The sequence below is a fragment of the Anser cygnoides genome, chromosome 32 (genome assembly GCF_040182565.1).
Source record: "Anser cygnoides isolate HZ-2024a breed goose chromosome 32, Taihu_goose_T2T_genome, whole genome shotgun sequence".
NCBI classification, from domain to species: Eukaryota; Metazoa; Chordata; class Aves; order Anseriformes; family Anatidae; genus Anser; species Anser cygnoides.
The window spans coordinates 2,301,040-2,321,220 of NC_089904.1; the positions used below are offsets into that span (position 1 = coordinate 2,301,040).

The following is a 20,181-nucleotide window of genomic DNA, read 5'->3' on the forward strand; positions in this document are numbered from 1 at the left end:
TTTCTTGCACTTAAGAGTTTCTCCACTTAATTTTTATTAAGGGCTGCAGGTGGAAAGTAACGTTAAAAGGGTTCGCCATTAGCCAGGAGCAGCCAAGGAGGCAATTAGGAGCGAGCGAGAGCCCTGGGCCAGCGCGAATTGCAGCTGGGAAGCCTGCTGCAGACACAGAGGGGCTTTTGCTGGGGATTTGGCCAGGTCACCAAGTCCACCGGCAAGCACGGAGAGCTGGGAGCGTGCTAATGCGCTCCTCAGGCGTAATCCCGGTGTGTAGGCAGCTGAAACCTCCCCGTCGTGAGCTGCGGTGGTGGCAGGCGGTGGAGAAGAACGTGAGCAGAGCGAGGAGATTTGCTTCCCCGGGAGCCTGCCCCGACTTGCCGGGGAAAGCTTGGCACCTTCTGCAGGCAGGCACGGTTGCATAATGATTGCAGCTGATTTGGGGAGAGGATCCGGCTCCTTGGCGCAGGTGATCTCTGGGTGCGGGATGGAGTGGCGCAAAGAGCTGGAGTTCGACCCCCGTGCAATAGGCTGCTCCGAGAAACCGTAAATCTCGGGAGAGAAGAGGGTCACTGAGAACCTCATCAGGGCGGGAGCAGCAGCGCCGCGTTAATACGCCCATAAATCTACCTGTTACGAGAAAACAGGTGGCTCTTCCGAGAGGCAGAAAGAGGCAAACGCCTGGATTTTTTTTTTTTTTTCTGCCGTTGGCCTTCCTCCTTTTAGGAGCGAAATTACTGCCGCACCTCGTCGCTTCTCGTGGGGAATCGTGGCCCTTACAAAATGAGGGGCTTGGGGTTTTGTCCGTTTCTGGGAACGCAGCAGGAGCTGGGGGGGGGGGTTGCCAAAAGCTCCGGGAGGAAGGTGCGAGGGATGCGCCGAGAAAGGCTGCGTTCTCGTGCGCTGTGGTGCTGAGATCGGCGTCAGGAAGCTTTTTTGTGCCATGGGATGGGTTGGCTGCAGGGGAAATCCCGCCCGAGGGTGGGATCCGGGAGCTGGGGTAGTGTGGGGTGCTCAGAAGGGACGCGGGGCATCTGCAGCGGGGAGAGAGTCACCGCAGGGCTCCGAGGAACCCCTGGGTCCCATCCCACATCTCGCACTGGGGCACCTGTGGATGTCACGGCTGGCTGACGTGGTCTTCTGAGCTTCCACGGAGCTCGTGCACCTCTCGGGAGGCACAAAGGGGCCAGACCCTGCGTGTTTCTGTGCCCCTTTTCTAAAATACCCCAGTTGCTTCTCAGGGTGGCCGGGGATCCACAGAACGGAATTTGGCTCCTGCTTTTTGTCCCTCTCCGCTCGAGGCCTCGTTAAGCTGTGCTCACGCTCCTCTGGGTGTGTGGATCCGCTCCTCCTCGTAGCTTCTTCCTCCTAGCTAGGAAATGCTAATATTAACGGGGAAATAGGCTCATGTGCTAATATTAAAGGGGAAAAAAAGCAACGAGCCTCTGTATCCATTTAGCGTGATGCCCTCTCCAAACCGGTGCTGTTAGAGGTTCCCTGTGAGAAGTTCTAGCTCAGGTCCACAAAAAAAAAAACAACCCACCACCCTGTTTTTGTGCCCTAAAAGCCTAAGGAGAGGCTCGCACAGCATGAATGGGTGGGCGCCCACCCAGTACTGCGAATGAATTGAAGGAAACCAACCTTCCAGCGCGTTAAAACCCTGAATGGGGACCACGGCATCCTTCTTCTAATTGTGGTGGTGCTCAAAGGTCAAGGCTGAGTCACGGCGACTCCTTCAAGCTGCGGCGCACGGGCACAATGAGCGCTTTTTTTCCACTGGAGCTAACTCTTTGTTTTTAGGATCGGCTTTCTTGTAGCACCGGGACAATAGTGCGGCGGAGGGGATCGGCGCTAGCGAGGCGTCTTCCGAGGGGACGACAGCCGAACCTCTCCGATGAGCCCCAGCCCAGCTGGCTCCCTCCCAACAATTCCGAATTTGCTTCCCAAATTAACGTCAGGGGATTGGATCGGAGTTGCAGCACTGGCTGTCCAGAGCAGTAAATGGGGTTTTCCATCCATGGGAGCCCGCTGTTCGAGGCCCGCTCCCCCGGCACGGCCTGCCCTTGTGCTCCTCCAAGGGTAAGTCCCGTGCCGGGGCGCGCAGCTCCCCGCAGCGGTGCCCGGGCTGCTCCTCGCTCCCACCCGCGTGCCTCGGGTGTCTCGGCGAGATGCTCGTCCCGGTTTCGGCTCGATCCTGCTGGCTCGTTTCTCTCCGAGCACATTTTTGGGTTCCCTCTAACCACATTTTTGAGCTCCCCTCCCGGCACCGACAGCGCCGCCCTTGGGGGCGAGCGGCGCAGGGTCCCCGCCAGGTGCAGCGACGTGCGGGCTGCGCGGGGCTCCCCGTTGTCACCCGGGGGCTCAGGGGCTCGATTTCCAACGAGGCCGAGCTCTCAGCTGAAATGTACGGCTTGGCAGCGACGGGGGAAGCCGGAGCGACTCGTACCACAGAGCTGCATGTGCTGCGGCACCTGCTGCCAAAACCTCTCCGAGCCCCTGCCTCATTGACAGCCTTGGCCCCCGTCCAGAGCCTGTTTAAGAGCCCCGTGCAGCCTCCCAAAGCACAAATCCTCAGCCCTGTAGACAAATTAATCGACTCCAGTTCGGATTTAATTATTTTTTGCGCATGCATTCTCGTTTCTCGGGGTATGCGGAGAGGGAGTTTCCTGTTATTCTTTTCTTTTCACTCTATAAATTATCTCTTGCCTGCGTGCGTCGTGCGGGGCTTGCTGCTGATGCTGTTTGTTTGCTGAGAAGGAGTCTTTGCTCCCAAATTATTCATTCAGGAGCTGGGGAGCGTTCGAGGCAGGAAGGGTGACTCACTTGGTAAACAGCAGAGGCTTGCAGGGGAAGGCAGGAGCCCAGATTGGGTTTCTGTGGTAGATCTGAAGGCTTGGGACGGGACGGGAGGGGGATTTTTTTTTTCCCTTTTTCACCCTTTCTTCCCCTTTCTTCTCTGCCACCAGCACCGGGGGTTCGTGATTCTGCCTCCGGATCGCGGGAGGGCAGAGCCCCACGAACTTCACGGTAGCACTTTTCCCCCCTCAACGCCCCCCAGCTTCCCAAACCGCTCAGCCCCGCGGTCGGGCAGGGCAGGAATTCTGCGTGGCCGAATGCCCGCGCTCCTTGCCCCTTTTCCTTGGTCCGTGGCCCCCGGCTCTTGCGACAGCAAGAAACGCCGAGCTCCTAATGAATCCCCGCCTGAAATACGGCCGGGGGAGCGCAGCCGTAATTGCCTTTGTTAATATATTTTTTTTTTTCTGCAGTGCTTCTCGCACGGCTCCTGGTGCTTGCGTGCGCGCTCGGCTTCCTCTCCTAACGCCCTCGTGAAGTATGGTGCCTTTTTTCCCTTTTTATTTGCTCTGTCTGGTAGGTAGGGGGAGGATTGATGGCTTGCCCAAGGTCACACTGAAAACCTGTGGTGCTGCTGGGATTCGAGCCGGGGACGTAAGAATGATTCACGTCCACGCTGGAGCTATCTGGGGGATCCCATGGGGCAGGCGCACATCCGTAGGCACAGGCTGCGGAGCCGCTGACGCTCTGCAACTCCACCCCCTCGCTCACCTCCCTTAATTACCGCTGGGCCTCTCCTCTTAAGTTATGTGGCAGCGGTAATTAATACGTGGGTTTTAATAACCTTCACTCGCGGCGAAACGAGGCTAAAAACGCTCCACCGTGTGGAAGGAAACAATCGGTGCATCGCCGCAGGCTTTGTGCCGATGGCTCCGGCCCCTGCCAGCACCACGCGAGCGGGGCAGAAGGGTGGTGGTGAGAAAACGCCGCCTGCTCCCACGTAGCCTGGACCCGTCGGAGATTCAGGAGCCCGACCTGCCCGGGGTTCGCATGCCGGGGTTTGGGCTGCGAGCCCAGGGGGAGCTGAGCACCGGGGGCCGCTCGTCTGCGCGGCCGGGTGTGCTTCGGGCGGAGCAACTCGGCTGCTCCTCTGCCTTTTTCCACATAGACCCCTTTTGAAAAAGGGGAAGAGGTTGGTTCTTGGTCCTTCAGGGCCCTACAAAGAAATCCTTCGGGTTTTCTTTGGCTTGGGTTCGACAGCGAAAGCTCCCGGTGTCCGAGCCGGGACGTTTGTCCCAGTTATCCCACTGGGATCGATGCCGTCCCAGCAGGTAGCTCCTGGCCGTTCAGAAGGGCCGAGGTTGGTTTTGTCTGCACCCAGCCGTGCTGATGCTGAGCTCCAGCGTGCTGGAGGTGAAGGAGATGCTGTGTCTGCCACAGGAGACTTGATTAAAAAAAAAAAAAAAAAGTAAGTTGAATGCGGAGTTTATTAAAGAATTTGCCCCGTATGTCCTTGGCCGAATGCTTCCCTCCTCACTGCTACGTGGTGTGCTGTAGGCCAGATGGTTGCTGCCTTCCCCCCTGCTGAAACACCTGCATTTCAGCGGAGGGGCATGTGTATGAGAAGCCCTCTGGGATAAGCGAAGCTATAGAAATGTAAATTAAATTATTTACCTACTCCCAGTTAAATGCTCTGCCCTTCTGGCCAAGGAGGAACGGGGATGGGACGGGCTCCAGAACCTGCTTAACTCTGTTTAAATCGCAGGGAACTTTGGGGAGCCACCTGAGCTGCTAATTGCTGGGGATTTGGTAGGAGCAGCGTGCCGAACCCATAAAATCCCCTCCCTCCAGCCTGCTCCCTGCTGCGTGATAAAACAGCGGCTCGTCTCGGGGACACGGAAGCACCGTGTGTTGTCACCGTGACCTTGCCGTGCTGCTCGCTGCAGGTGGGAGAAATGCACGAGGAGAGGCTGGGCACCGCCGCGTGCTCCCAGCTTCTCCTCCCCACGCAAGCGTTTGCGGGGCAGACGAGCCGACGCAGAGGAGGTGCTGCCGCGCAGCTCCCATCTGTGGTGACTGCCTGAAAAACAAAACAAGCCCCCCAAAAAATAACTCTGAAATCGCATGGTTCCCTCCAGAAGAAGCAGAAGGCATCTTTGTTGTGGCTTGCACAATGCTAATCCCAACGAAGCGTCTGTTAAAGGCTGTGCTGGTGGTTTGGACGGGGCTTCCTAACACCAGCACCCTGTGAACAGGCTGGAGTTTCTGATTATTATTCTTTTTTTTTTTTTTTTAAAACAAGGAAAGGAACGTGAATTAATCACGGGGCAGGATGTAAGCAGATTTTTAAAGCAAAAGGCATAGCCACATGGGTCCCTGGAGTTGCCGGAGCCAAAAATAACATTGCAAGGGTTTAATCTCGATGCTTTTTTAGCGGGGGGGAGGGGGAACAGCAGGGGGATCTTGCCCCAAATGCGTCCAAGCCTGCTCCTTTCCAAGGTGATTGAGCTGGCCGTGGCCTTTTTGGTTTTCGCAGAACCTGAGTCAACAGAAATAACCTTTTCCTGCTGCCCCTGCCTTTTGGGAAGGGCACCAAAAGGGGTGCATCCCGCTGAGATGCCAGAGCTGGCTGTGCCAGGGGAGAGACAAGGGGCTGAGCTGACATCCCCCGGCCCGTGGGGCCGTGGAGATGAGCCCTTGCCCCCCTTTTAGGCTTTCCTTCCTCTCCTGCACGCACCAGGGTGCCGCGACCTTGGCTGGGGGGCTCTAAGCGCAGAGCCTGGGCCGTGGCCGAGCAGCGGGGCGCCGCGAAGGATCCGCTCCCCTCCTGCCGAAAGGCTTTGTGCTGGGCAGGGCTCCCTCTGGATGCAGGGACGTGCCGCCTGCGACCTCGGGTTTTGTTCTCCATCGCTCATAAACCTTCGCTCTTCTTTTCATTTGGCCTCGGCTGGCGGAGGTGCTGTCTCTTCCCTCCTCTAGCGGAAGGATGCCGCCACTGAAGGCAGCTCTCCAGGCGCGCTCGGCAGCCGAAGGTGCCGACGGAGCTCCCTTGGCTGCCTTTGGGACCGTCGGCACCAGCTTTTCCCATGGGAGCAGGCGGGCTCCGAGCCCTTCTGGGGGAAAACCCTCCCCTGGTGGTACGAGCGAAGGGAAAACGGGGCCGAAATCTCAGCGTGCCGTCCCTCCGAAGCGTAAAAACAGACAGCGTGGCCGCGCTCTTGCTGCATTCTTTCGAACCAACAAGTCTTCGCCGTGTTACCGCCGCTGTCTCGGGCCACCTCCTCTCCTCTGGAAACGGGCCCAGCTGGGGATTCACGGGGCAGATAATTGTAATGGTCCCCCCGGCCCCTAAAACCCATGAATCACTCGGGTAGCCGGGCACTTTACGCGCATTAGCGAATTAATCCTTCCAGCCTCTGCGCGAGGGAGGGGGGGAATTAGCGTGGTCATCGCTCAGCTGGGAAATGGGGGGGACCCCTTGCCCCCCCGAGGTGGTGCTTGGAGGGCGGCGCAGACCCCGAGACACCCCCCAGCCCCCTTGTCCTGGGATGCTCACGCCACGATAGCCGAGGTGGGCTTTGGAAGTGGCACCCGGGGTGGCTCCTTTGGGATTCGGTGCCTTTTTGCTCAGCTCAGCCAGCGCCGAGTTTCCCTCCAGCGCCGCGCCTGCAGGGCACGCGCCGTCTCCTTTTGTCTCCCACCCTATCCAGGTGTCTCAGCCACGCTGCGGGCAGGATAACTGGGGTCGGAGCAGCGTTTGGGCTTCCCCGTCTTAACAGCAGCTCTATTAATTCAGCCCCGTGAGGAGCCCGATGCGGCCAGGTTTGGCTCCCCACCCCTTCCAGGTCCCACGGCTCGTGCTTTCTGCAAGGTGAAGCCTCCTTTTCCCAAGCGTGTGCCCGGGGAACGCTTTGTGCCGCCGCAGCCCGCACCCCGTCTGTGTTAAAACCGAATTTCGGCCGGGTGGCAGGCTCAGCACCGCAGCCGCTGGTTGCGTTCTCCGAAAACGACTGTCGAGGTTAAAAAACAGGCACGCAGCTCGCGCGCTGTGCCTGCCGCCAGCGAGCACCTGGGCCGCTGGGCTCGGTGCGGTGGGTTCAGCACCCTCCTAACCCTCCCTTTGCATGGGATTCATCCTGCGTGGGATGCATCCAGCTCTGATTTTGCCTCTGAAGGCAGAGCCCTGACCCGGGGGAGCTCAGCTCTCGGGGGGCTTTCTGTGCCGGGCCGGAGCCCGTGCTGTGTCTCCAGCCTGTGTCAGGGGACAAACCGTGCTCCGTTCGCCCGCGGTTTGAATGCGGTCGAAGGCTTTACGAATGCAAAAGGGAGGAGAAACGTTAAGCAACCCCTTGTTTTTCATGTCCTGCTTCTTAAATCGATGGAAAATGTTTCTGCCTGAAGATCCAGGCTTCAGCCTGCTGCGTTTATTCTCTGGCTCTTGTTCTAGCAGAGATGGCACGTCGGTCCAGCTGGAAGTATTGTGCCCTATTAAATAAAGATTTTTAAATGAGCACGCTTATTCATCGAGCTGTCACAGCCTGTTGGGTAAAGAATGCAGACTGTCCAGCCTTAATCTGCCTCAAATCTGTTTTCTCCAAAAAGCTGGGACTGTCTCTTGGGTAAATAAACTCGGCCCCGTGTTTACCCAAACCCCAAATGCCATCGGCGTGCTCCAGCCCTCGCACCGAAGGCAGCGGCCGGAGCTCCCAGAGCCATCGCAGGGGGAGAGAAGAGCTGAAATGGGGGCTGTGTGCGGCGTTCAGATCAGATTTTACACCGCCGCTGCTTGCAGGGTCGCTGCTTTCGGGGCCGATGCACGCCGCGGAGGCGGCCGCGGCGTCCTCAGCTCCGCGCGGCTGTCCCTCGCCCCAAAGAGTTTACAGCCTACATCTTCTTTTTAATTCAGACACCCGCAAACTAGCAGGCTGAAATAACGCTGCTATATGTCAGCTGCTGATGGAAGGAGATTAAATATTAAAGCCGGTGCTGTGGCTTTAACTCATTCGCCCTTTTTTTTTTTTTCTTTCCTATCCCCCCTCCTTCTTTCCCCCGCTCTCCCCCCTGCTTTCTTCTCTGTGTAAAATGACATGATTTAGAACTGAAGTGCCAGACTCAGCCTCTAGGTTTCGGCGTTTGGAAATGTATGTAGAAAGATATATTGTGTCTGTGAGCATTTCTGTGCAGAGAAAGAGAGAGCTCCGCAGCTAGTAAGACCACATAAAGATGTTAAATAGAGCTGTAACGCGCGCCGAAAGCAGCAAAAGTGCCCTAGAAAAAAAAAAAATCCTGCACGGAGCAAAATGAAAGATTAAAATAAATTCAGCGGTACCAACGCTGCCAAGTCCGGGCTGAAACGTGCCCCTTGCTGGAGCCAGGGCTGCTGGGGAGGACGTGGGGGGGGGGGAAAGTGGCCCTCTTCACCCCTTCCTTGCCTTGAAAATCTCATTTCTTTACCCAGCACAAACCTAAATGGGAGAACTGGGCATTTTCTTCATTTTCCTTTTTTTTTTTTCCCCCCGTGTCTGCGTGTTGAGCATTTGGAGCCGCTGCCGGCGTAGCGGCCGCCTGCCTGCTCAATATTCATCGGGAACCGGCTGCTCCTCCGTCCTCGCAAAAAAATCCTGATTTATTCTCCTCCGCTTACCGTAACCCACCCTTTTTCCTCCGATAACGGCTCGTCAGCGCGTCGAGCGGGGGCTGGCAGCCGGCGCTTTTGGGCCAAAAGTGTGACAAAGTGCCGGTGCCAACCCTTCCTCCCCGCGTCCCCCCTTCCGCCAGCGCTTTATGGCAAAAACGAGGCTGCAAATTTGGGCTCCCTTGGCGAAACGGCGGCGGCAGCGGCTTCAAAATCCCACCCCGGGGCTGCGCTTCGCTCGCTCCTCTCCTTTGTTCGGCCGCGCTTTGGCGGCGCGGAGATTTGTGACGCCGTTTGGAAACGAGTCGCATCGGGGCTGGAGCTGGGGCCGAGGTTTTGCCGAAGCTTCTGGGAGCGTGGAGAAAAGAAACCGGGCAGAAGCGTGTGTGGGTCTTTAGCAAAAACTGTTGGGAAGTGGGATTTAAGGTTTAGCTGCGGGGAGCAGCGACCGGGAAAGCCTCTGCGTGCGCACCCGGGGTTGAGCAGGCAAAAACCTCTTTGTTGAGCTGCCTGCAAGGGTGTAAAAGCTCTGACCTCTTTTAATTCGAGCCCCGGTTACGAGTCACCGTCAAAAGCCTTACGGACCTGCCTGCCGTAACGTATTTTAAGGCTGCTTTGCAGAACGGGCCTGGTGCTGTACCCAAGGGGAAGACGGGTGGGATGCGCGCGGAGGCGCCCGATGCCTCGGCAGGGCCGCCCCTCGCCTCTGCTGGCACCGGGGAGGCAGCTCCCAGCTCGGGAAAGGCGGCTTTGCCCGAGCAAAAAATCGAGTCCTAAATAAGCATCAGGGGGGAGAGGGCGAAGCGGGGTGTCACGCTCGAGCTAATTCACCCAAACAGGTGGCTTTGGGGTGGTGCGAGGAAAAAAAAAAAAAAAAGGAAGGGGGAAAGGGCGGAAATTCTTCGCCGCGGCAGCAGCTCTTTCTAGAAACGAGAAAAAAAAAAAAAAAATACGGCCAGCCCGCTGCTGCACGGCTGCTGGCTGCGTAAAAATCCTGCAGCACGGCCCGTGCGGTGCCCTCCGCCTCGCGCTTTGTCGCAGTCTGTTAGGAGAGGCGCAATCCATCCTCGGCTCTTGATTATTATTTGCTTTAACTCTGTCCTTGCCTCTCTCCCCTGCTCCCTCCGCCTCGCGCGGCGCAGAGCCGGGCGACGCTGATGGCAGCGAGCCCTTTTGTCTGCCTTTCCAGCGGCCGCGCCCGGCCCTGCGGGGTTCCCGAAAGCACGGCCCAAAAGCGGGGTTTTTCAGCCCAGGATCCTGCCGCAGGTGGAATTTCAGGCGGCGTTTTTATGGCACGCCAAGGGCGGCCCCCATCTCGGCACGGCACCACCACCAAGAGCCGCGTCCGTCCCGTGCCGTAAAGCCCCGGGGCTGAACGGCCGCCCCGGTGCCAGCTCTGCCAAAAAAAAAAAAAAAAAAAAAAAAAAAGCTGATTGACCCCTAATTCCCCTAATTCATCCCTCCGTCAGCCAGCAATCGAGCGGCACGTTTCGCCGAGCGGCGCGGCGGCGGCGGCGACCGTTTGCATTTCCGAGCTCGGCTGCAGCCACCGGCGCAGCCCCGCCGCTTAAAAAAAAAATAAAAAAAATGGATTATTCAAAATATTTGTCCCCCGTCCGCCAGAAGGCCGCCTAATGGCTTTTCGGTTTGAAGTGCTGTGTTCACACCCTGCTTCTCCAACAATCTGTCCCGCTCTGGTTTTGCTTAACGCTCGGCAGCGATTGTGTTACAGTCGCTCTCCGGGCGGCTCTCTCTCCCCCCCCCCCCAGCCTGCTGCAGGATGTACCGTAAAACCCAAAATGCATTTATTCACCATTTTCTAAATTGTTTCATTTCAGAGGTTTACAAACGAGGACCACCTGGCGGTTCATAAACACAAGCATGAGATGACATTGAAATTCGGCCCTGCTCGAACCGACTCAGTCATCATAGCAGGTATGCGGCGTTCAATCCAGGCCAACTCGGAAAATGGTGCACATTAATATAGCATGACTGCAAGATTAATACCGGGGACCAGATGCACTGAAAAACGTCCCTACCTCCCATAAAAAGCTCTTGTGATCTGCATTTAATCAGGAGGAAAGGAAAGCCAGAGGCTTCCAAGTTTCTTTTTTTTTTTTTTTTTCTTTATTTTATGGTAGTATCAGGTTTTGTGGGGGGTTTTTTGTTTGCCTTTTTTTTTTTTTTTTTGCCTTTTTTTTTTTTTTTAAGCTCTCACCCTTTTTATTAAGCCCGGAAGATTTATGGACAAAAAGGTCTTTCACGTTTCTGCGTGTGCTTTGAGGACGATGAACCAAATCTGACAAACCCAGCTTCCTCCCCTCAGCCCAGGTGTCAATTTCCTTGAGCTTTTGGGCCAGCAGTTAATAAATTAAAACGCCGCCGAGTGCTCCGGCTACTGCCGAGAGCGCGTTTGCAGAGCCCGACCGAGGCGCTCTGGCAGTGCGCGGTCAATGCAGCCTTTATAAGATTGGGGGGGAGGAAAAAAAAAAAAAAAGTGTATTGTCTGGCAGCAGATCACTGCCACTTACAGATCCTCTCCTGCCTTGTCGGGCTCCTCTTTCGGGCTCAATAAACGGAGCAGGGTTTGTGTTCCCCCCTGGTGAAAGGAGAAGTCGTTTCAAATGGGATCAGGCTAACGGGAGTTGATGATGAAAATTTTTGGGGGGCACGGGCTTGAAGAGTCCGTAGGCTCCTAAAGATGAGCTTTCCTTCAGCTCGCCCCCTGTCTCGGGAGGATGCCGGGGGGGTGGGTTCCCTCCTGCTTGCTAAGCCCAGGCGGGAGCTGGCCAGGTCGGGAGCAGAGGGGGATCACAGCCCCATCTCCCCCTGAAGCCCACCATTAAAAGCCCTCAGCTTTGCTGCTCCCGAAGGTGTTTGCTTCTCCTGGGTGCAAACCCTTAAGGGTAAAACCCAGGGCAGGGGGATGAAACTGGGGGGATTTATCACAAGGAACGGCAGCGAGGGCTGTTGGAGACACACGCCCCCAGCAGAGCTTTTCTTGGCTGATGCTCAATGGGTTGCTCCAGGGTAAATCGCAAAGGCAAAAAAAAAAAATAATAAAAAATATTTAGCTGTGGTCAGCACGAGCCCAGCCCATTTAACACAGGCATCCCTCCTGTTGCAAAGCCACCATTTTGTTCCCCGGGTTTTCTCCTTCTCTCCCTCCCTCCTGCTTTGTGCTGAGCCCAGGGCAGCAGCCCACGCGTTAAGGAGCAGGATTTCAGCGGGATTTCAGCGCCCCTTGGGCTGAAGGGAGCCGTAAAAAGGATCGTTCCCCCTCCGCCCGTTACAGCAGAGGGGCGGATTTGGGTGGGAACGTGCACTTCTGGGGTGCTGAGCTGCTGCAGCTCCCGGCGGTAGGAGGGGGACACGGGTAGGACAAGGGAGGTGGCGCCGCTTCGCTCGGCGGCATCGTGGAAACTTCTCGGAAGGACATTGCTAAACGGGGAACGGTCCGAAAAGAGCCGCGAGAGCCCTAAAAGCCCTGGAAAAGCAGCCTCCCGCCGAGAGCTCCAGTTGACGAAGTCTCGTGGCTTAATGAAGAGAGATCTGGGGGGGAAGCGGAGTGCGCTCGGAGGAGGCCTGGGCTTTATTACCAAGCCGAGCAGGCAGGGGTTGAAGTCAGCCTGGGAACAAAACCCGCTTTGGCGAAGTGATCGCCAAAGGCTGCGGGGGGGGGCTCCACCGCTGGCCGGTGTAAAAGCAAACGGGAGGTTTTCTGCGGCTCGAGCACGGCCGCTGCCCTCAGCCGGTGCCAAGCAGCCCACGTTTTAGGCAGGGAGGTCAGGGGGAGCCGTCCCGGGGGATCCCCTTTGTGCTCACAAACGTGTGAAGTTTTCGGCCAGCCGGCTCCTGCCGTACCGGGGCTCCCGACCTCACGTCTCGGGGAAGCGCCGGGAGCCGGGAGCCTCCTGCCTGCTTTACGGCCTGGGCGACGGCCAGAGGGATCACGACTCGACGTGTTAATAGGGTGGAAAACGGGCCCCGTGGGAATCGCTTTGGGCAGCGGTGGTGATGATCAGCACTCCCACGTCCGTCCTGGGATGCGCCTTCGTGCTCCGCGATCGCGTCAGCCACGGGACCGCTCCGTTGGGCCGCTTCTCCTCTGATCCCCCTGTGTTTTAAAGGTCTGCCCGTTCAGGGAGACCAAACCCCGCTATTTTCCCTTCCTTGCGGTAGCATTTCAGCCGAGAACGGGCAAAACCCCGGGACGGGAGGGACGGGACAGCACCCGGGCAGGAGTCCCACCGAAATCGCTGCACGCCGCAGTGATTCATTTCCCAGCACCATTTACCAGCGAAACAAAATCAACAAGAAATTCTTTTCCTCTTCCCCGAGTTGTACCCTTGCTTTGCAGACACGACACACACCTTAGCAGAAAAGCAGCCAGGCTTCTGCAAAGCAGAGGCCACGTATTTTAGGCATCCCCGGAGAGGATGAAGGGGGTTCGGGGGATTTTCTGGCCTCTCTCTGACCGCTGCTCCGTGTTGCCACCCGAACAGATCAGACCCCGACCCCGACTCGGTTCCTGAAGAACTGCGAAGAGGTGGGACTCTTCAACGAGCTGGCCAGCTCCTTCGAGCACGAGTTCAAGAAAGCCGCGGAGGATGACGAGAAAAAGGCAAGAGGCGAAGGCCGCCACCGCTGCCCTAAAACCGAGCCGTGCGGTATTTCGGGGCTGGGGGGATGGAGCTGGTCTGATGGAAGGCATATGGCGCAGCACGGTCTCGGATTTAATATGCTGGCTCACGCAGGACTTTATTTTTTTAACTCGGGTGACTTTGGCTGGCAGGCCTGCAATCCGAGGCCCGGTTAGAGCGGGTTTTAATGGTTTATTATTCCTTCGGCTTTTCACTTCCAAAAATGAAAAAGGGCAGTACCCCAAATACCTTGCACCTTGGGAAGGAGATGCAGGAAAAGGCCGGGACTGTGAAGTGCTCGGGGTCTGAGCCAAATTCCCTTGGGGATCGGGGTCCTTGGTGCTGCTGCCTTTAAGGTGCAGCCGTGGCCCCCCGACTGCTCCTCCTGTGCTCCCTGCAAGGGCACGGAGCTCGCGGCGTCTGAACTGCAAACAGAGAGAGGGGCTCCGCGCAGGAGAGAGGCTTTTCCTAACAAAGAGCTCCCTCATATGCAAGCAGTATCGATTCAGGCTGCCCCTGCCAACCCCGGGTCTGAAGGACAACGGGATCTCGTCAGATAGCAGCTAATTAAGGACATTTCCCCCCCCCCCTCCTCTCCAGGATCGGAGGAGCAGCAGATGCAGACCGGGCTCTGGGGCTGGCACATACATTTACTAAATTGATGTATGGATGTACATACGCTCGCAGTCAGCGGCGCTGCTCGGAAATAAACTGCGGGAGCAGAGCCGCGTAAATCTTCGCCGAGATGGGGAACGGAGGAATTCAGAATTAAAACCGAAAACTGTCTTCCCCCCCCGCCTTCCCCGCTCTCCTAATAACAGGGCTCTTTAAAGCAGAAATTGATCTCTCTCATTGGTATGCTGCAGGGCCTTGCCGGGGCATTTTATGCTCTGAATTCCCTGCCTTTTGTTCTCGGCAGCCCAGACCGGGAGCGCTGGGAGAAGGTAGCTTTTCGTTTGTGGTTTCACGTAGAAATGGCTGAGCAGCCCACAGTCTAGCCAGTCGTTTTATATGGAAGACCACCCATATCCTGTGCTCCGCTACCTAATAGCTGCAGCTAAGACCCTTTAGGCTCTTGGATGTTTTGCCTTCTTTTTTTTTTTTTTTTTTTTTGCTTTAGGATGACTGCAGTCAAAATATTTCCGCCAGCAGCCCGGAGAACGCGGCGGCTTGAAGCTCGGGGGTGGTTTCGGGCGTAGGGAAAGCATTCTTATCCCTCCCCGAAAATCTCTGCACACGCGAGAGCCCCGGGCCCAGATGGCTTGTCACTCCCTGAGCCTGGCCAGAGCTGCCTGCTGCATTTCTGGGATGCTTTGAACATTTGGCCGCGTCCAGCCCAGTCGCTGCTGTTGTGTTTTGTCCTCCAGTTCCAAGGGTGGTCTCGACACCAGCACGTTAATTAAAAACATAGGCACAGCAGGGGCTTCCCTGGAGGCGCTTTAAGCGGCTTGAAACTTCCCTGCATGTTAATCCCTTCTCCTTTGTGCTTCCCAGTGCTGCATCTCTGCTTAAGAGGGCAGGTAACCGGGTACCGCGGGGACCCCGAGCAGAGCTCCTGCGTAAATCACTGCAAGCAGAGAGCAGCCGCCCGGATTTACCCCCTCGCTGCGATTTTCCCTCCTTCCACGAGACTTAAAATGCAGGGGAGGTTTAGGTTAGACGCTAGGACGAGCTGTCAGCGGTCGGGCAAGCGAAGCAAAGCGCCGGGAGGGATTGCAGCTCGGACAAACGGCCGTCAGCGCCGATGGAGGTGGAGTTTCTCCTGCCCCAGCCAGGGGGGGTGATTTGTGAGCCCATCCTGCGGCCGTCGTCCCCACTCCATTGCTTCTTCCTCCGGCACGCCGTCTCCTCCCAGCTCTTCTCTTCCCCCCAGTCTGGGGAGGGAAGAGCTCGGTGTCACCTTGTTGTCACCCTGCCCTCGTCCTGTCCCCAGCAAGCCGTCGGCCGGTTAAAACGGGGCACGTGGCACTGCTGGAACCCAGGGGGGTGGCAGGCTGCCAGCTCCAGGCATATGGTTGGGTTTTATTTTAATGGGGCGCTCATAGATATTTAATAACTTGCATGGCTCTTTGTTTGCTTTTGATAATCAGGTAGTAAAATAATTCAGGCTGATTTATACAATGCTTTACAGCTCTTCTGTGAATGAAAGTGCCTTCTGTAACTCGCAGGCGTTTGGCTTTGTTACCTGTTCTCCTTAGCGGAGCCCTTTTAGGGAAAAAAAAAAAAAAAAAAAAAGCCCGGTGGAAAGAATCGTGTCTGTGTTACTGAGAAACCACAAAATGGTGCCATCTGGGGCAGAGACCGTCTTGCCTAGGCCTCCGTCTCTGCTTGGACGGGGCCAGCGCGGCGCGGCACCGCTCTCTGCTCCGGGCTCCCAGATGCTCCTTCAGCACAAATAAATAATAATAATTTGGCCGGGGCTCAGAGCCGTAGCTCTTCCTCTGGGACCGGCCGAATGTTTCACAAACAATGTGAGCTAATTGTCCTTTCGATCCGGGGCTGCTTTTCCCGCAGAGCGCTGGAGCCCTGGACATGTCTCTGCCCTCAACCCCAGACATCAAAATAAAGGAGGAAGAGCCGGTGGAGGTGGACTCTTCCCCCCCAGACAGTCCTGCCTCTAACCCGCCGTCGCCGCAGAGCAAGGAGAAGGTAAGTTTCCGAGAGTGTGCCCTGCGGAGGTGTCGTTCCCTCCTTCCCCGGAGGAAAGCAAGCCATTTCTCCGCTCTGTTTGGCTGTGATTTGGGCTTGTGAGGTTCTCGTCTCATTTGAGAAACAAAGAGAAAAGCTCCCCCCCTCTTTCCCCCCCCCCCCAGCTCCTCAAATACACGTTTCCTGCACTTAAATCTCTGTGTGGATTTGGCTAATGAAGAAAACCTTGCTGCGTACCCCGGGGTAACACTGGGAACGCTCTTCTGGCAGGGAGAAAGTGCTGCAGGAGCTCAGCATCCTCCCCGAGCCTGGCTCCTGGCACCCAGAGGGGCTTTGGCTGGTGATTGGGAGCAGGAGATGAGCCCGGGTGACACGGTCTCCATCCGGATAACTTCCCACTGTAGGGACGTTAGCTGGGGCGGGATCGGAGAGGGGGATTATCTCGGGAGGGGGATTATTTCCCAGTGATTCGGAGAGGGGGATTATCTCGGAGAGGGGGATTATTTCCCAGCGGCTGCTGCAGGCAGTAGGAGTCTGAATTTCCCTGCCCCGTTCCCCGCACTGACACCAGCTCGGTGTGCCTTTGGGTACGTGGCTCCCCTCCGTGCCTCAGCTCCTGTGACACAGAATTCCCCTAATTGTCACTAAATGTCCTTAAAGCCGTCGGAGGGCGGCTGGAAGGGGCAGCCGGGCGATTATCAGCCTGACAGGTAACGGCACGACTCCTTTTGCCCGTCAATCCTCTCTTTAGGAGATCGCCTCCAAGCCCGTCATCGTCTCTACGCCCACCCCAACCATCGTGCGCCCGGGCTCGCTGCCTCTGCACTTGGGCTACGACCCCCTGCACCCAACGCTGCCGTCCCCAACCTCCGTCATCACCCAGGCTCCCCCTTCCAACAGGCAGCTCGGGTAAGTACGGAGGAGGGAGACCTGCACCGAGGTTTTCCTCCCGTACCGTCAAGCTTCCTGGGCGGTAATTAGGTCCCTAAATAAGTTCCTTGATTGCCAGCACAGCTGAGGTGCCACGATTCCCCCTGCTGCGGCTGCTTGGGCATAAGGGCCTCGTTGCGGCGCTGCCTGCACGAGCAGGATGGGGTATAAGTGCAGAAAGCGGGAACTAATTGTCGTAGCGGAACGAAACGAGGCAGAAGGCACCGCGGGGAGAAATGAAGCCCAGTCCCCAAACACGTTGACACGATGCTTGGTGTCTGTGATGGGAGCGTGGCCGGCCGGGGGACTCCCGGGTCGCTCCTCCAGCCTGGTGCGGAGCGGAGAGCTCGGCAAGGAAATCGTCTGCTCCTTTAATGGCTTTGGGATTTCCTCAGACAGCCGTGGCCGCTGACGTGTAACCCCGTCTCCAACCTGCTGGCCTCCTTCGTGGTCAGCTTCTGCCTCGGGAGCTGTTTGTTTCGGCAGACGTAATGACCTGCTCCTCCTTGCCCCTGTAGTAGCAATCGGGATCGGAGGCTCCGGAGCCCTCGGTGAGGCAGCTCCGGCCCCGCACATGAAAGGAAGGAGCCCGAAGGATGCAGGAAGCCCATCACAATGAGCCCTCAGGAGACGGCTCTTTAGCCCCACTTCTATTCTTTGGTGTCAGGATGCTGCTTTCTTGCCGTGCTCCTGGCCTCTTTCTAATTGCCCTTGGTGGAGGCTGGCTCCTTGCATTAACCAGGCCATTTTTTTTTTGGCTGTCACTTCATATTTTTGTGTGTGTTTTCGCTCTGACCCTTTGGCACCATCAATCCAGGCTTCCTGACGGAAAGTTTTAAATCCTGTCCTGAGGCATTAAGGGGTTAAGTGATTGTCCTGGGGTTCCGAAAGGGCCTTAAACCCCCCCCGTAACCCAGCACGGGCAGAGGCTCGCAGGGCAGTTTGGCACCGAGCCCCCCCTCGCTTGGAGACACGAGAAGATCAGAACTGGGGGGGAGCTGGACTTCTAATGGGATTTCATGTGCCCTTTGCAGCTCGCGGGGCTAGATCCCTCCTGGAGCTGAAGCAGGCTCCATGGGGGGGTCAGGCTGAAGCTTTAACGAGGGTCCCTGCATTGGGGCCGCGGCAGACGCGGTGGGGTTGTTGGCGTGACAGAGATGGAGGGGAGGCTGTGACCTCCCCGTAACTCGCCTTGTTAGGCTGGGCTTTTCAGAGCAGCCTGGAGGATTTGGGATGCCCAATAGAAATGAATGAGAGCCGAGCGTTCGCGGTCCCAGGGCAGCCTTAAAAATTCCAGCCTGAGTTATTGGCGTGGCGAGCTCCCCGCTCTGAGCCGCGCTCCCTGCGGCTCCCCACCCTGCTATGACTCCGTGCCAGCTTCCTCCGAGGTCGCAGGCAGCCCAGCCTCCTCTGCCCCCTTCCCTGGGCTCGGAGGAGGAGGAGGAGGAGGCAGCAGCAGGGCTTTTTTTTCTTCCCCTCTGCTCCCCCCCAGCCAGGCTGCCAGCAGCTCTGCTCTCCTCCTGGCTCGTCTCTGCCTCCACTCGGCTCCCCGCGGCGCCGTCGTGAAGCGAGGAGGAGCAGGAGAAGCAGCCCTTTCTGGCAGGGACCCTTTCCTTCCTCTCCCCGGCAGCCAGAGCAGAGCAGCTCTGATTTTTCCTCCCCTTTCCTAGGGCAGGCTGGGTCTGGAGGGTCGCAGGCTGAGCATGGCAGGTTTGGCAGCACTCTGAGACGGAGGCAGGGACGCGGGCGCCTCTTTGTCAGCACGCGCACAACCGTCACCTCTCGCTGCAGAGCGATCTGCAAGGGAAAAAGTTCTGGGCATTTGTCATCTGTAACCACCAGCCCTGGCGGGGTCGCCCCCTCCCCAGCCTGCTGCGATGGGGCCCGTCCCCGTTTTTTCCCCAGAGCCATTTCTCAGGCAGACACGAACCAGCCCCGCGCCGGCTCCGTATCAAGGAGGTTTTCTCTGGAGCCGTAAGAGTCAGAAGCGTTAACGGGAAGCTCAGCCCTGCCGTGGGAGCCCATCAGATGTGGCTCAGGGGCCGAGAAGCGAGCAGGAGGCAGGGGCTGCTGCCCAGCCCACCCCTCTGCCCGCTGGAGCACTTCGGGCTCCCCAGGGAGCGGCTGCAGCAGCTCTGGAGAGCCCCAGCCCCATGCAGCAGCGGCTGGATGTGCCCTTCTCTGTATTCAGGTGGCCACCAAACCTCCGGGCTTTGGCAGCCGTGGAGTTTCAGTTGGCCAGCACGCGCCCAGGGGTTGAGCAGGGCACACGGTGCCGCGGACCATCAGCATTGGTGCTGGGTCACGGCGCTGTGACGCTGGCACGTGCTGGCTGCTGTGCACCGGTGTGCAGCAGGCTGGGTTCCCCTAACGTGTGCTCACCCCCAGGTCAGAGTGAGCCCCTCAGGAAGAGGAGAATCGGCCCAGAGTCGCTGACCAGAATTGGTGCTTCTGCCCCTGAGCTCGTGGGGCTGCTGGGGTAATGTAATAATGAAATATAACCTTGAAATAATCCATGAGAGCTTGAATTGTTTCTCCAGGTCGCCCACAGGTTCCCTTCCGCTTGTCGTGCAGCTTCCGAATGGGCAGACCATGCCTGTCCTCCCAGGCCCTCCTGTGCAGATGCCTTCTGTGATATCGGTAAGAGACACTTCCAGCACAGCTCTGCGAGAGAGAGGAGGGGACGGAGTTTTTCCCCCTGCCAAATACGTACAGACAGATCCATTTTGCAAAAATGAAAATATTTCTCCCCCTCTGTGCAAGATAAGACTTGAAGAGGAGGAGTAGGAGGGGGGCCAGCTCTGGCAAGGTAGTAATAACGTGTCGATCACACTAGAGGGCAATAAGTCTGGAAAAAAACAAAGCCATGCCCAGACAGATGGCTCATGCCATTGATCCAGGGCTGGGAACTGTAGGATCCCTGATTAGCTGCCTCCATTTGGAACAGCGTGCCTCAATTGAAACCATTCGAGCTTGCAGGGAACATGTTGGTCTTTGCAGGCCAGGAAAGCCACCCCGGCCTCGCCACCGTGCTAAAGTGCTGATGGAATATTAGCCTTGCGGGTTGTGCTTTTTGCATACAGAGAATTTTCTGTGGTCCAAAATTCATGAGCAGATTTGCCTGGTGGGTGGCTCGTAGGTCTTCGGAGCGTTTCAGCTCCCTACCAGGCAGCTTGCGTGAATCCTGCCCGTCCTGCTGGGCATGTCTTTTGGCTTTGGAGTGAGTAATGGCCCAAACCCTCTGCCTCAGGTAACGGGAACGTTGACGTCAAAAGAGGCAGATGCACAGGCAGCTCGGCGTAGCTTGCGGGCACGGAAACATCTTCACACCTCCCTGCTCGCTGGGAACAAGGCTTGCATTTGTGGCACTTTGCGGCAGCGTACCTGAGCGGCTTGTGAGCGCAACTGCAAACCCTGGTGGGGTTTTTTTAGCCTCTGTAGGAAGCTAACCCGGCTCAGGAAGAGGGGATGCTTTTACCCCTGGTGTTGCTGCAGTTCTGCAGCAGAGCTGGGCAGAGAACCAGCGGGGTTCTCGTT

General features: G+C 57.3%; 1 protein-coding gene across 9 annotated transcripts in view; it reads left to right on the plus strand.

Moving 5' to 3' along the window:
* Positions 1-20,181, plus strand: part of LOC106048874 (cyclic AMP-dependent transcription factor ATF-7) — a 65,380-nt gene that overhangs the window by 34,936 nt on the left and 10,263 nt on the right. For 8 of the 9 annotated variants that reach the window (XM_066985382.1, XM_066985385.1, XM_048054707.2 and 5 more), the window contains 5 exons: positions 10,261-10,357; positions 12,928-13,046; positions 15,580-15,714; positions 16,466-16,623; positions 19,185-19,284. In XM_066985382.1, coding sequence (XP_066841483.1) covers positions 10,261-10,357; positions 12,928-13,046; positions 15,580-15,714; positions 16,466-16,623; positions 19,185-19,284 — 609 coding nt within the window. Of the gene's footprint in view, positions 1-1,818; positions 2,074-10,260; positions 10,358-12,927; positions 13,047-15,579; positions 15,715-16,465; positions 16,624-19,184; positions 19,285-20,181 lie in introns of those variants that run through there. The other variant, XM_048054696.2, reaches the window with a different exon arrangement.